Below are 14390 nucleotides of genomic sequence, written 5' to 3'. Positions count from 1 at the left end.
TTCATTATTCTTTATCTACTCGTTACAAGCCCTTGTAAAAAGTCCATCACCAGCTTTTCTGTACCCCTTCAGGTACTGGAAGGCTTCTATAAGGTCTCTCAGGAACCTTAATGCCAACTCTTTCAGCCTGTCTCCATAGCAGAGGTGCTTCAGCCCTCTGATCATCTTCATGGCCCTCCTCTGGACTCACTCCAACAGCTCTGTGTCCTTCTTCTGCTGGGGGCTCCAGAACTGGACACAGCATACCAGGTGGGGTCTCACGAGAGCAGAGTAGAGGTAGAATCACCTCCCTTGACCTGCTGGCCACTCTTCTTTTTGATGCAGCCCAGGACATGGTTGGCTTTCTGGGCTGCAAGCACACATTGCCAGCTCATGTTGAGCTTTTCATTAACCAGAACCCTCAAGTCCTTCTCCTCAGAGCTGTTCTCAATGCAATCTCCATGCAACCTATATTTATGCTTGGATTGCCCTGACCCATGTGCAGGACCTTGCATCTGTCCCTGCTGATTTTCCTGACTTTGGCATGGGCCCTCCTCTGAAACCTGTCAAGATCCCTCTGGATGGACTCAATTCCCTCTAGCATGTTGACCACACTGCACAGCTTTGTGTCATCACTGCTGAGTTAAAAAAGCTCCATCCAAGATGCAGGGCAAGTCCTGAGCTACTTAATCCATGTGAGGTCTGTGGTGTCCATAATTTCTGTCAACTATATCAAGGGGTTGTTTTTAAACTCTGCCTACCAGAAGTCAGTCTGGCACGGCCTCTGTGCTGTTGACTTCTGCTGTTTTGTCCTAGCCACCTGCAGTAGGTAGCTTTAGTCTCTTGGTGGTAGGTACCAAACTCACATGTGAACTGAGAAGATAGTTTATTTGCTGATTGTTAAGATTTAAGTTTAGCCATCATGTGATGACTGCTGTATGACAGCATCTACTTATAATGTTTCTTAGGGGTTAAATTTTTTTCTCTGTTCCAGCATTCAACTGAAAAATGAATGGTAAAGCCTAGAATAAGACTTTGCACTTCTTTAATTTCTTCTTTTCTAGCACCCTGAACCACTTTAAAATATGAATGAAATATGGCATTTCCAGGGGAAATGAAAGCATGGAAAAACCTGTTGAATGAGGTGATTTTTCAAAAAAACATGCCAGTTGTTTGCAGTAAAGCTAGGTATAAATCTTTCAATAGTGAGTAAGTTTCCTTATGTCCTGGGCACTCTAAAAATGCACACAAAGAGATGGTTTCTGCTCCAGGTTTTTAGATCCAAGTAGATCAAACAGCAGGTAGAAAGAGACAGAAAAGTGACTTGTGCCATGCAACAGGTCAGGTGTGACACAGTCATAGAAGTCTGTGCTTTAACACTTATTTTTCCTCCCAATAAAGTAAGCACTCAAAACCCCTCATTATTTATTGCTTTATATATATACATAATGTCTATAAGCTGTTGGTCTGACACAAACATCAGAGAAGCCCTCAAGGTGGTGCAATGCTTTAAAATACTATATTAAACTGCTTAGGAAGATCTGACATTGCAATTTGTAACTGGTGTGTCTATAAATTATTGTTCATAGAGAACAGTTTTGTGCCATAAATACTGATGTCAGATTGGAAGATAAATACCAGTAAAGGAAAACATTTCCTTGCTAGGAGGAGAAAAATAAGACAAGCTTTTAAAACATCTAAATGATGTTGGCATGTCTACAGAAAAACCTCTTTAATCTCACAAAGGCTGTGCTATTCTATCTGCCATCTGTAGGACTTTTATAATGCGACTAAGTGGCTCATGGCAACTGTTTTCTGGTAGTTCGATCGTTATTAAAACTTTTTTGATTTGTTTTATAAATGACTATTTCACAAAAGGGCTTATTTTTAAAGGCATATCAAGCCATTTATGCTCTCCAAATTTGTTTGTCCTAATTTCTGTCATTTTGAGGTTAGATTAAAACTTTGCTGGAATATGGGCTCAGAATGCTGAGAGAAAAACAAAGAAAAAGAAAACCAAAAAAGGTCATTTAAAGCAGCAAGCCAAATAGACAGTTAAATAAAACTCTCATTTCCATGCAGGTAGAAATATAGGAAGTGCTGTTAGCCATTCAGTCTCTGTGTTACCTGTCAGGTTTCTAAGGATCTGTGCCTACAGCTTCATCCCAGTCACATTCTCTTTGAGCAGACTCAGCATTGCACATTTTGACCTCTCACTTTGTTTAAAAGCCCGTTGAAATTAATAAAAAGCCCATTGGTCTCCTAGTATAGTACCTCCTCTTGTAATTTAACCCACTGAACAGTTATAGTGTACCTCTAGATACAAGAAGCCCTCAGAGAAATGAGTGATAATTAGGTCTAATAAAGCCCAAGGAATGCTGCTTATTTTTTAAACAGTTGTTTTTGCTAACTGGCCTTGAGCTTGCACTGAAAATTTACATTGCACAAAATTTACATTGCCCTGAAGCAGCAGCAGCTTCACAAATCTTTGTTTAGCAGTCTTTTTTTTTTTTTTTTTTAAATTTGGTTTAGTTTTTCTCTCTGAATGTCTCATTGGTTAGACTGATGGCAAATTTCACATGAAACTCGTGCCAGAATGCAAAATCCCACCTTGCTGTACTTAATGTTTAAAACTCCACCTTCTTCCAGGGTTGGCAGTATTTTGTGCACCTGGCACATTGAAATTGCTCTTTGCAATTGAGATTAGGTGGAATTCAGCTATGATTGTTCAGGGAATAATTAGCTGCTGACCTGTGCACATTCCTTGTGCTGCGAGCAGCAGTTGGGTAATAACACATTTGCACAGCATTAGGTCTTTGGATATAAGGATGTTGCTTAAATGGCATCAGTCTCAGAAAGACTGGGGCCAAAATACCAAACTAATTTCAGTACAGCACGAAACACAGTGCTGTGCCCCTCAATATAAAACTCTGTAGCTAGGTTTGTTCTAGGTCCTTAATTGATTTTTGGTGGAAAGAGAACATCAAAAGCATTTATGGACCTTGGTATTTAAGAATTACAGACATCTCAAAAGTCTGTGGCACCATTCATCTCCTTAGGAAAATGTTTCTTTCTGTTCACTTTTGAAACAAGGTTTTTAATCTGGTAAAATTTCAGTGGGCCTCTACGTGCAATTAATGTCCCTTTACACTAAAATCTTCTGCCATAACTTGAATTTGTTTAGTGTTACTTCTTAGGTACTGTTAGAACAGACTGAAGTCACACTAGACATCACAACTCTGAGTCTAATGCAGAGGATGCAAGTGTGATGCACAGCAGTTTATATATAGAAGCAGTAGCAGAGAGATACGCCCGATGTCAACAGAGCTAAAGCAAGTAACGCCTTGAACTTCTGTAAGAAAAGGCTTGAAAAACACATTCTTGACTAACAGCCACTGAGGGCTACCTTTCATTATTCAGGTTTAAAAAGTGCTGCTCTTTTTATGCATGGCATAATGAGAGCAGAGATCTTTGAGTTGACTTTTTTCCAGTGAGAAATTTTGTTACCAGCTATCCTCTTCCTGAGAAATCTGGGCATAACAGATGTGGTACATAGGATTGTGCTTAACTTCACCACATGGAATTCACTTAGGTCCTAAGAAAGGGTTGGTTCATTGAAGTGCTATGCCTGATTAAATTTAGGCACGACATACATACCTTATACCGCCTAACTATTATTTCTACCCAGTAGGTGCCAGGCTGTGTATGGAACTTGCAAAGAGAAGATAGGTCTTCATAGTGTGCAGTACTTACGTACATTTCCATATTTTCCTGAATAAGTGCCAGGGGTCTTATGTACCTTTAACTGCAGTTACTCTTTGAAGTGTGATGCAGACATGAAAGAGTTTGTCCTGTTCCTACATTAGCAGCAGTGCATAACATTTGATGTAAAAATGAGCACAGTGGGCTTTATATACCAATCACCTATTAAAAGTTTGATTCAATCTCCTACCTTTGGTCTCAGGAAGACTAGAAATACAGTGCAAAGGCTTTAAAATGCTTTTAAATTCACATTTCAAATTAAGTCTGTACTTCAAGCCTTGTAAAAAAGTAAAAGGAAATAAGCAAGGGGAAATGGCAATTACTCTTTCATAACAGCTGCCAAGGATGTTATCAATGCTACAGATATTAAAGCCATTTACTTGCCATCACCAAATTAGAGCTTTATGTAATTAAAACATATGGCTAGTATTAACTGAAAAAGGGACAGGAAATTGAACATTAAAGGTGACTCTGGCCTTAATTCACTGTATCGTTGGGGGAGGGAGGAGAGAGTGTGGTGAAGTGCTCAGAGTGAAAGGGCAACTGACAACTTTATCTTTGAATTTCCTGCCTTTCATCAACTACTATTACAACCTGCATGTTTAAGTGTTAAAAAAAAACCTCCAAAGCATTATAAAACCTGATCAGTGCCTCCAAAAACTTTTACTGTTCCCTCCACAATGAGTTCCCTTCACCCTCTGTGTTGTTTGCAGTAAAAAGAACGGCTCTGGCTTTTAGTGAAAAGGTTGTTTAAATATTATGTTTAAGGAAGTCAGTGGAAATTTCCATTCTTCCAGTTTTATTTCTGAAAGGCTATATCCCAGTAAGCTAATTTCTGGAAGCATGTTCACAATCCTGTTTAAATTGAAGTGCATACCAGATTAGTTCTTCTGACAGCTACTTTCGTTTCTACTAAGGGAAGCGATGAAGTTTTTGTGGTTTGCTTGATTTAATGCTGATTACTACTTTTTTATTATTTTCTCATGTTAGTTTTGAATCGGTTTTTAATGAGAATATCTACATCTTTTGACTTTACTTGCCTTTCACAGTAATCACAAATTGTAATCAGAAGTACTTTACTTTCGTTACATTTAGTGTCAGCTGAAAGACAGTTCATGAAGTTGCCATATTAAAAATTCCAAAGGGCAAACTATTATCTAACATTTTTGTAAGCCATGGGCTTCTCAAGTGATTAACGACCACCTTCACTCTGTAAATAAATACAAAGTTTTGCAAATATATCAAAAGGGATCCAGCTCTGTAAGCTTCTGCTGGAATGATCCCCATTAATAATCAGTGTGGGTAACAGCTGTTGTCTATTCACATTAATTTAAAAAACCTAGCTGTCTTATAATTTTAGAAGTAAATATTTCTGCCAGTTACATGTTGCATTTTTATGATTTTACCATTCTGGAAGGTATCTTATCAATCGGTTGAATATTTTTTTAAGCCTAAGTTAGGATGACCATGTGAAGGAAGTACTCAAACAGTAAGTGTGTGTCTCTGTGGGACTGTGCAAAAAAATTAACTTTCTGGATATTAATTTCCTTTTCTTTTGCTGTGCTTAATACTGAAAGATGCTAAATCCTAATTTGGTATTCCAGGCCATGAACTGCTGATAGCATTCTTCTTTCAGGCAGCCAAAATTAAGACTTTCCTAAACTTTTAAATTATATTAACCAAAATAGATGTGTTTTCCAGGCTTTCTTTAACCTCTGAGAGCACAGTATAGTCTCCTGATTTGGGGCTTTTTGCTTTGTCATTGATTATGCTCTCTTCTGTGGCTCAGTTATTCAACTGGGAGCTTACATTCCTGGGGAATACTCAACCATTAACTAAATAGGTGTTTGAAATTTAATATGCAAATTATAATTTTAGTATTCCAATAGAATTTAGTTTAAGATTATGCTGTGTTTTCAATGTTACATGCCACCATTTTTCAGTTTCAGAGTTCACAGCCCATTAAGATGAAAGAGACAAATAATTTCTTGAATTACCATCTCAAAGCCTTGATGCAGCCAGATGCATCACCACCCAGTAGTTTGTAGCATTTTCAAACTTGGAAAGTTTGAGCTAGGAAGCCTGTTCTCATTTAGTATTACAGGTCCAAAATTGCTTTGATTCATATCCATAAACTCAAATCCTGTGTAATGTATAAAACTGCCTAAAGGAAAGCTGGGATTCTGGACTTGAGTGAATTGAGAAAACATATAATTTTCCAGTAACATCTAATATTTGGGACTCTGCCAATGATAATGGTTCTTGACATGTGTCAGTTCTGTTTTTTCTGATACTCTTTCAGCATTGTGGTTATTGATTTGTAATACGAGAGACAGAGCAGTTGGAACATAAGAAAGCTTTTTATTTTAGAATTAACTATCCTTGGATGTATGAGATTACAATACAAACAACATGGTTGCCTGCAGTAAATACGTTTGATTTATCATCTAAAAGTCTAACACTGAAGTGAGTTTACTGCACCTGAAAGGCAGTAGTAGAGATTTGAGTCATCCATTATCTGCAGATTTGATACAGTGCAAGTAAAACTTCCTCACAGTCCATCACTTTTACAGAGGTAACACATTCACTTGAGTGCTAATGACGTTCTTTCTTCTGTGGTCCTTCATTCCTGTATTGATATCTCATGTGAGGACTCTTCGTTTGAGTGTTCTGGCCCAAGATTTGTTGTACTTAAATGTTACCATCTAAATATAATCTAGTGACAACTCATTTTTCACTGAGCAATTATCAGTTACTAGTTGGAGACAACTGCGAATCATCAGTTGATGGACAGGGCTCACTCTTGTTGACTGCAAGTGTCTTTTCCATGAAATAGCCTTCCTGGTCTGGTAAGAGCATTTGCTTATGTATGTTATTGGCTCTTGAGCAGTCTTCTGTTAAAGACTGAGATTTATCTCTTCTGTTGTCTCTCCCTCCTTTTCTCCTTTCCTCCATGCAGAAAAATCCGTAAGAAGTTCACCAGATCACAGCTGAAAAGAGCCTCCAGAACACCTTGTTCTCCGATCATTGCCAAGACAAAGTCTCTCATGAACAATAGGCAGGCACGATCAGAGCCAGGAACCATCATGCACTGAAGATATAACAGAATCAGCAGCATAATCATGTCAGAGTAATGTTGAATAATTGTGAATGCAGATACAACGGGACCTTCCACATCTTCAAGACAGAAGCAATGTATGGACAGATTGTGGATGGGTTCTGTGTTTTGGGCAGGATCCAAGAGCAGCCCTTGTTTTCCCTCATCTCTGCAAGGGCTACTTCTGGTTTCCCTGTGCAGGCCTATCCCGGATTGTCTTGCTGTTCCCTCCATTCCCAGTCATCAGCCCTGGCTGGTCAGGGAGGGGCTGTTTGCACTGACTACACTGAAGGAGTATGGATGCAGAGTCCACCCACCACATTTGTCTATGCCTTCTAGTGGCTTGATACAAGAATATGCAGCTTTCAAAACTATTATAGTATCTTTAAAGTGGGATTTAGCCTGGGGGGGGGCTTGCATTTTCAAAACCAGCTGCAGACCTTGGGTGTTCATATTTTTCAGTATTGGCTTGAGTCACTTCAGGTCTGATTTTCTGAACTGCTGAGCATCCAGACCCTGCAATGAGGACAAGAAGTTGTTTAGCAGTTCTGAAACTTAGACCAAATTAGGAAGTGCCCATAATTAGTGGCCAATTTTCAGAATGCTGGCCATATTAGCCCTGGTTGAAATCCTGGAAAGCATTATGTGTGGCAGTGAACACTCAGCTGGGATAGTTGCATGTGTAGGAACTGGTCCTGTTTATATATTTGCAAGCATCCACCTCTTTCTTTGGGTATTTTTTGCATTTCTTGAAGTGTATTCTGAATAGTGAAAACCAGCAGAATGCCATTCCCAGGAAAATGTGAAGAAGTAGAGTATTTCCTATGTCTCTCCACAAAATAATTCCTACATTTGGATAAGTCTAGATAAAAAGATGTCTTGCAGAATGCTTTGAATTTCCTAACTGTAAGGCTACAGCTACAGGTGGATACTTACCATGGAGAGATGATGTGCCTTTTGAAACTACTTGTAGGAAACTGTCAGTCCCTTTGAAAGTGGGAATGGCAACAGAGGCAGGTCTTTTTTTCTACTCAGGTACTTACAGGTGAACAATCTCTGCCCTACTTGGAAATCGAGCCACCAATGTGTAGCACTGCTTTGTAAACATAGTTGGGATATGTTGATTATCTGAGGCCAGTAGTGTCCTTCAATATGTTTGGTTTCCATATAGCTTTTTAAGAGGTAGTCAGACACTAAATACATGACAGTAAGCTGAGATGAGCTTCAAGACTTTTTTTTCCTATCTCTTTACTAGATAGCTATAATAATATAGTATTGATGCAAGGCTTTCATCCAGTTGTGGACACATGCTCAGCTCTGTGGTTAGAAAGACAAAGATATCAGTAGTTCATACGTCTAAGTGATCTCCCCCAGAATTATGACCACCCCCCACAAATGATTTACGGTTTCAACCAGAAAGAGCGTCTGTGATCTCATTCTATAACTAGCCATACTCTCTGTGTAGGATTTTGAGCTCTTGAGACAGGGACCCAGATGCTTCTTTAAAAAAGAAAGGGACTTGCTGATGATTTTCAGGAGTGATGGATCCAGGTCTTGTCCACTGTCTTTCACCAGCAAGTAAAGGGTGGAATATAAAGTCAAGATTATGACATGAAGTGCTTCTAGTGCCCTGAGCACCCTAGTGAATGTCATTGATTGGGACTCAATTGGAGAAGACTTGGGATTCATCTGCTTACAGTTCTTTCCAGCATCAACTGAAGTGTGCAGCCCTAGGAGTCTCTTCTAGCCACAGAATCTGCTTTTTGCTCACAACAGGAGGGCTTTTCATCAGATAACTGAGTGGAGACAACCTATTCTTATTAGTAAGAATTGCCTTTATTAACTGTGACATATGGAAACTCCTTCTGTATAAAAGCTTCCTCACCCATTAAAATAAAGAAAACAAGATTATTCAGCAATCTGTTTGACTGAAGGTATGAAAAACATGAACAGAAAGAGCTTTGTCTCCCTCAGGCATCGGTGATATCACACACAGCAGACTCATTTTCAAAGTGTCATTAGCTGTAAGGTGTCAGATTTTTTACCCTGCCTTATTAAGCTTGTACTCAAATGATTTCTTTTAGTCAGTGTGCTACAGTGTCTAGACAGTATTTTGTAAAATCTGTGTGTTTCTGCTTTTGACAAAAGTATTAATATCCGTAATAGTCTGATGTGAAGTCATTTCTTCTTTCCCTCTGAGGAGAGATTGGTAACACGACTCTCTATTATGCAGCCAGCTGCCTGATACCAGTATCTTTTGCATCAAATAGCCAAGGTAAGGAAAAATCCTCCTTTGCAACTTCAAACTGAGGTGCTTCATCTGGATATGCTGGAAATAATGCTGTGCCCCTGTCTGGCAGAGTCATTTCACAGGTTGCAGCAGCCAACCCTTGCGGTGGGTGAGGCACAGAGGGGACCAATTGCTGGAGTAACTTCTGCTCCATCTTTAAACTGTTTTGCATGCAGCTTCACAGAGACCTCCCCTCCCCTAAAATGCACACAGTGCACAGAGAAACTGCATGCCATGTATCGCACCTTTAACTTTATCTGCTCGCTCTCTCCATCTTACCTTTCCTGCAAGATGTTCTCCAGAGATGGATACAGGATTTACCTGTGAATTTCAGCTGAAAGTGTTTATGGAAGATTAGTTGAAGATGTGTTCCTGCTGGGTTTGGGCATAAAGATTGAAATTTTTGTAGAAATTGTGGCAGTTCTTTCCACAATGACATGCAATTCCATGTTTTCTGTTGGGGTAAAGATTTTTCTACTGGCTGTGAGCAAAGATGACACATTCCTGTGTAAACTGTAACAGTATATCCACAGCACATCGGAGCTCAGTACTGTTTTTATCAAGCTTCTCAAGATAGTTATTTTAAGACTAGATGACATATATCAGTCAACATCAGTGACATTGAGTATAAGCATAAGGACAAGAAGTTTGGTACTTACCATGGATGTGAGCAAGAAAATCTAGGCAGCATCAGCACTACATTTACAACATGATTTATTTTCCTATTAGCTAAATAAGAAATGTCTGAAAATCTGCCTTTCCACTTAAAGATACAGGGCTACAAAGCCATGCAAAATGCACAATCTTTTTGTGTCTGGAGGTCTCACATAAAAAGTAGGAAGAGTGTTTTAATGTTTAAAATGTCTGTGTTGCTGATTTTAAGTGTATCACTATTCTGCTCTCTTGAAATATTTTGTACATTGTTTTCAGATTATTTTTAAAGGCCAGCATTTAGTGATGGAAGTTTTGGTTCTTTAGGATGGAATAACGAGGAATAATTTCAAAATACTTGAGACTGCTTGAAATGTGTTGCTGATAAGAAAACAACATCTTTTAAACCAGTGCTTTGATTAAGGGCAAATAAAGCCTTCATTTCTGCAGTCGAAACATTGCAGCATGTTGTCAGAAACTGGGTATTGAAACTGAACAAGCAAGCAGTAGAAATGATGAAATGCAATCTGCACTTATAGAATGTACACTTTTTATTGATCAAAAGTAAGATTTTATTTTTTTTAATGAATATAATTTCAACCCAGGTACTTTCCTAATTATGAAGGATTAAATAATGCATGGTAATTTCTGATATAGTCACAGCGTAACATGCCACAGCCTTGCACAGAGAACAATTATAGTCTTTCAGAAATATTATATTGCAAAGTACAATATAGTGGAGACAGTGTCTTTATATGTGTACTGCTATGGTAATGGATGTGTTAGAATCCTCTGGAAATTTCAGCAAAATAATATCAGTTTTTCATTTTCTCTTGAAGGTCCTTTATATAAACCTGTGTCTTCATAAGCCAGAGTGGGTGTCAAGAGATCTGAGTTTATATAACTGCGCAGTGGAATTTTTTTGAGTAAGTCAGGACTTTTTTATGCAAATGTTGCATGTTGAGGGAGGAAACCTAATTTTGGAATACATGGGTTTTGGATACGAGTTTTGAGGTTGTACTATATAGTGATCAACAAATTTGCAGAATATGCTCCTGTTGCTCATAAAGATTTAACAGTTGGTATTGAAATACAGTATTGATTAAATAAAGAAGAGAAGCATTAAAGAGATGTCTTTTTAATATTCTGTTGTTTAGTCTAAAAAAGAATTTCTCAAGGGAATGGTAAAACTGAGAAGCTCAATGTTGAGTGTCTGCGGATGTGGAGCACCTTAGAATGAAACATATTTGATTTGCATTAAAGTGTCTTTGTGTACAAACTGTGTGACTCTTGGGCCTTTTTGCAGGAAACTAAATTTCTGCATTGACACTGGCATTCTGTTTTACAGTAGGTTTTGGATAATCAAGAGACTGAATATTGATGAGCTGTTTAAACTGTCCCAGATGTAAAGACACAAGTAGGTGAAATGGAAATGAGGAAAGTAGACTAAAAAGTTAGGGAGACAGAGGCATGAGGCATTAGTCATTGCATTGGAACACTAGGAAGCTTCTAAGGATTGAACTGAAACCTTACCAAAAGGACCCATTGCCTACAAAAAAAGATAATAGAAGGTACAATGCATTGCAGTCTCCAGTGCATTGGCACACCTAAGCTTTGCAGGTCAGTATTACTGTCAAAACCTTTGCATGTTATTAGTTTGGGAGCACCTAAAGCTGGCAGTTTCTATGTGAATATGGGACATAATCTGAATCCTCTTCCTTACTGAAATCTGAAGTAATTTCCCTAAATAAGTTGGGTGTTTTTTTGCAAAGAAGGAGAATCAAAGGGTTTCTGAATGGAAGCAATGGCTGCTACTTCACAGGTTTGTTCAAAGCAAGTATTTTCTTCTCCTAATTCCCCCATCTCTCTTGGGGAAGGCAGGATTTACATAGATCCATGCTGCTAGGTCTACACATTAATGTTTCAAGTTTTAGCATTAGAATGGATTCTATTTTTCTTTTTTATTTTCACCCTTCCTTCAAGAGACCTATCCAGATTCCACATAGCAAAACTCAAGTTCTTCTGTGGTATTTGCATTTCTTTGGGAAGTTAAGTTATATTTACCAATCCTTCTGGGTGAGTTTCATTGGTATGAAGGAGAGGATAATCTCTGGAAGCAGTTATTTACTGGGGCAACTGAGGATATGGTCATCTCTTTAACAAAGTGTACAAAGAATCAAAGGAAGAGGTTCAAGATACTGATCACTTTCAAAGTAGGACTGCATTGCTAGCCTTTCCCATATCTTCTTGAACTATCTACTTGAGGGAGCACTTCAGTCTATTAATTCTGTAGTTCATTGTAAAGGTATCAAATGCATAAAAAGCCTCAGCAATTAAAGGACATCCATTTCAAGTACTTTTCTTTCTCTTGCACTAGCAATCAGAAAATAAGACAAAAAATAAAAATATAATAATAAGAAGAAGCAGCAGCCGCTGTGCTGTCTACCTGAAGGCAGGAATTATGGGAAATAACATTTTACTAGGTGCCAAGTTCCAGTTTAGTTCTTTGTGTATGAAGAACTTTGATAAAACAGTGTAAATGCAGAATGCATTTTCTGTTGGATTGTTCTGACACCATGACACTTTTCCATTAAGTCAGATGCACTGCGACTGTTTTTTACAATAGGAAACTAGCAGATGAGTGAATGTTACCATTTCAACTTAACAAAAAAGCCCTACATGGGCTTTGGGACCCTGTTATCACAGCCTCTTGTTACCAGTGTGGCAAGACCAAAAGTTCTTCAATTATATATTTTTTGTGTATATGTTAAATGTGTGCTCCTTATAACCTAAGCAAAGGGATCTTTACGGAAATTAAAACTCGTTATTACTCATTTAAATTATGATAAAAATTAGATGCCAGGCCAAAGCACTGTCTGACAGCAATAATTTTTGAGATACATGCTCAAATCAAAGTCTGCTTTGTGTAGCTGGCGTGTTCCTTAAGTACTGGAATTGACATTGATACTATGTGATGAGGAGATTTTTTTTTTAATGGCTGAGTAGAATCTTCTAAGGAATTAAATCTCCTGCAGGAATAAGTCTGTACTGCTGTGGACAATACAATGGAAGGAAAAGTATTACAGCTAAATTTCAATGCTGATTCTCTTCCTACCTAGCTACTAATTCACGGCTGCAGAATTTCCTCCCCAAAGCTAAGTCCCAGTGAGCCTGGAGGAGTATGGTGACTCCCTAATTTGTTTGTAGGAGTCCCTTTGCACTGTGTATTGAGCACTACACACTACTCTGATACTTTGTATTCTAAAATTGTAAGTATGGGGACAGGCTGCCTGGCTGGTGCTGCTGTCACCCATAGCACAGTAGTGTCTTGCTCTGTGGCTAAGCAGGCTCCATGGCACTGGTACAGTTTGGAAGGTAATACATGGTTAAGAGTGGCAGATCCCTCTGGAGATGCTCCCATTCCACTGGAATATGCTGCCAGCCCTCTCATTTAATGGCATATTTGGATCTACTGCCCTTCTAAGTCGTTTCACCAATGCTCAGCACAATAATGCTGCCATGTTACTTTTATATTCTTTCCTTGAACCCTAATCTCTATGCATTTTAACCCACTTTTCAGCATGATGTCAAGGAAGATTATAATTAAGATGCTGTAAGCATCTAGAAGTTTTTGCTCCCTCATCCCTTTTTTATTTTCCAATTTAATGCCATTTTTATTCAATTATTTTTTCCTTTTCATCTTTCTTTCCATTGTCCTCTCCTTTACTGATAAAAATTAATCTAATATGCTCAGATCTTACTTGAAATATGACATGCTCTTAAAAAATCACAAAATTTTACCCATTGGGATGAGAGCAGTGAACATTTTATGTGTGCTCATAGCTCAATAAAACTAGATAGCATATTGCCCAGATCATCAGAATTCAAGTCCAAATTAGTTTTTCATTTAAGTTGCCTAGTTTCTCAGGTGTTTGGAGCCAGTGAGTTTGTACTGTCCCTTCCAAAGCCTGGGGCTTGCTGCAGACCTACAGTCTCAACATGTTTGGCTTTTTACCCTTTATTAAGGCTTAGTGGAGTTCTGCTCTAGTGTTTGGCTGGACTGTACCTGTTCCACATGTCTTGACAGACTGTAATTACACCTGCTACTTGAATGCTGAGAAGTTTTCTTCTGTTTACTGCTTGTATATTAAATTTGAAAGATTTCAGTAGAAGAATATAAATGAAGTGACTGCCTAGCTCTGGATTTTTTCCATCTTCCCTTGATGCAGTAATGAGAATCAATTGCAGTTGCTTATTATTTTTAAATAGCAGTTAATTTGAGAAAATCTGATTCACTAGCTCTTTTCATTTTGCTGATTTGATTTCAGTCTTCTGCCAATCTGTGCCAATCTCCATATACCGTTCTGTGACCAGTGCGTAAACCCATTGGTCCTCATCAGCAAAGGCAAAGACACTCAGCCTGACAACCCAGCAGAGTGATGACTGCTACTGTTTACTCCGACCCTTGGTTTTCTGATGGGTAAAATCCTCAGTGAAAGAGGGGTTTTACTCTGAAATTCATTTTCTCTTGTGCCTGGGAGAGAAAAAAAAGAGAGTATCTAAAAACCTCCCCAATCAGATGACAGCATACAGGACTGTGGAGTCGCAGAG

At 38.5% G+C, this 14390-nt stretch overlaps 1 protein-coding gene across 1 annotated transcript in view; it reads left to right on the top strand.

The window, feature by feature from the left end:
• The window catches only part of MTA3 (metastasis associated 1 family, member 3), a 158702-nt gene extending 151980 nt beyond the window's left edge, over window positions 1-6722 (top strand). Inside the window, exon 20 of the mRNA XM_010004966.1 lies at window positions 6701-6722. Within this exon, the coding sequence (XP_010003268.1) occupies window positions 6701-6712 (12 nt within the window). The 3' untranslated portion in view covers window positions 6713-6722. The remainder of the gene's footprint in view (window positions 1-6700) is intronic.
• The last annotated feature ends 7668 nt before the right edge of the window (window positions 6723-14390 follow it).

Source organism: Chaetura pelagica, unplaced genomic scaffold (genome assembly GCF_000747805.2).
Source record: "Chaetura pelagica isolate M959 unplaced genomic scaffold, ChaPel_1.0 scaffold13, whole genome shotgun sequence".
Taxonomy (NCBI): Eukaryota; Metazoa; Chordata; class Aves; order Apodiformes; family Apodidae; genus Chaetura; species Chaetura pelagica.
This window is presented reverse-complemented; position numbering and strand designations above follow the sequence as displayed.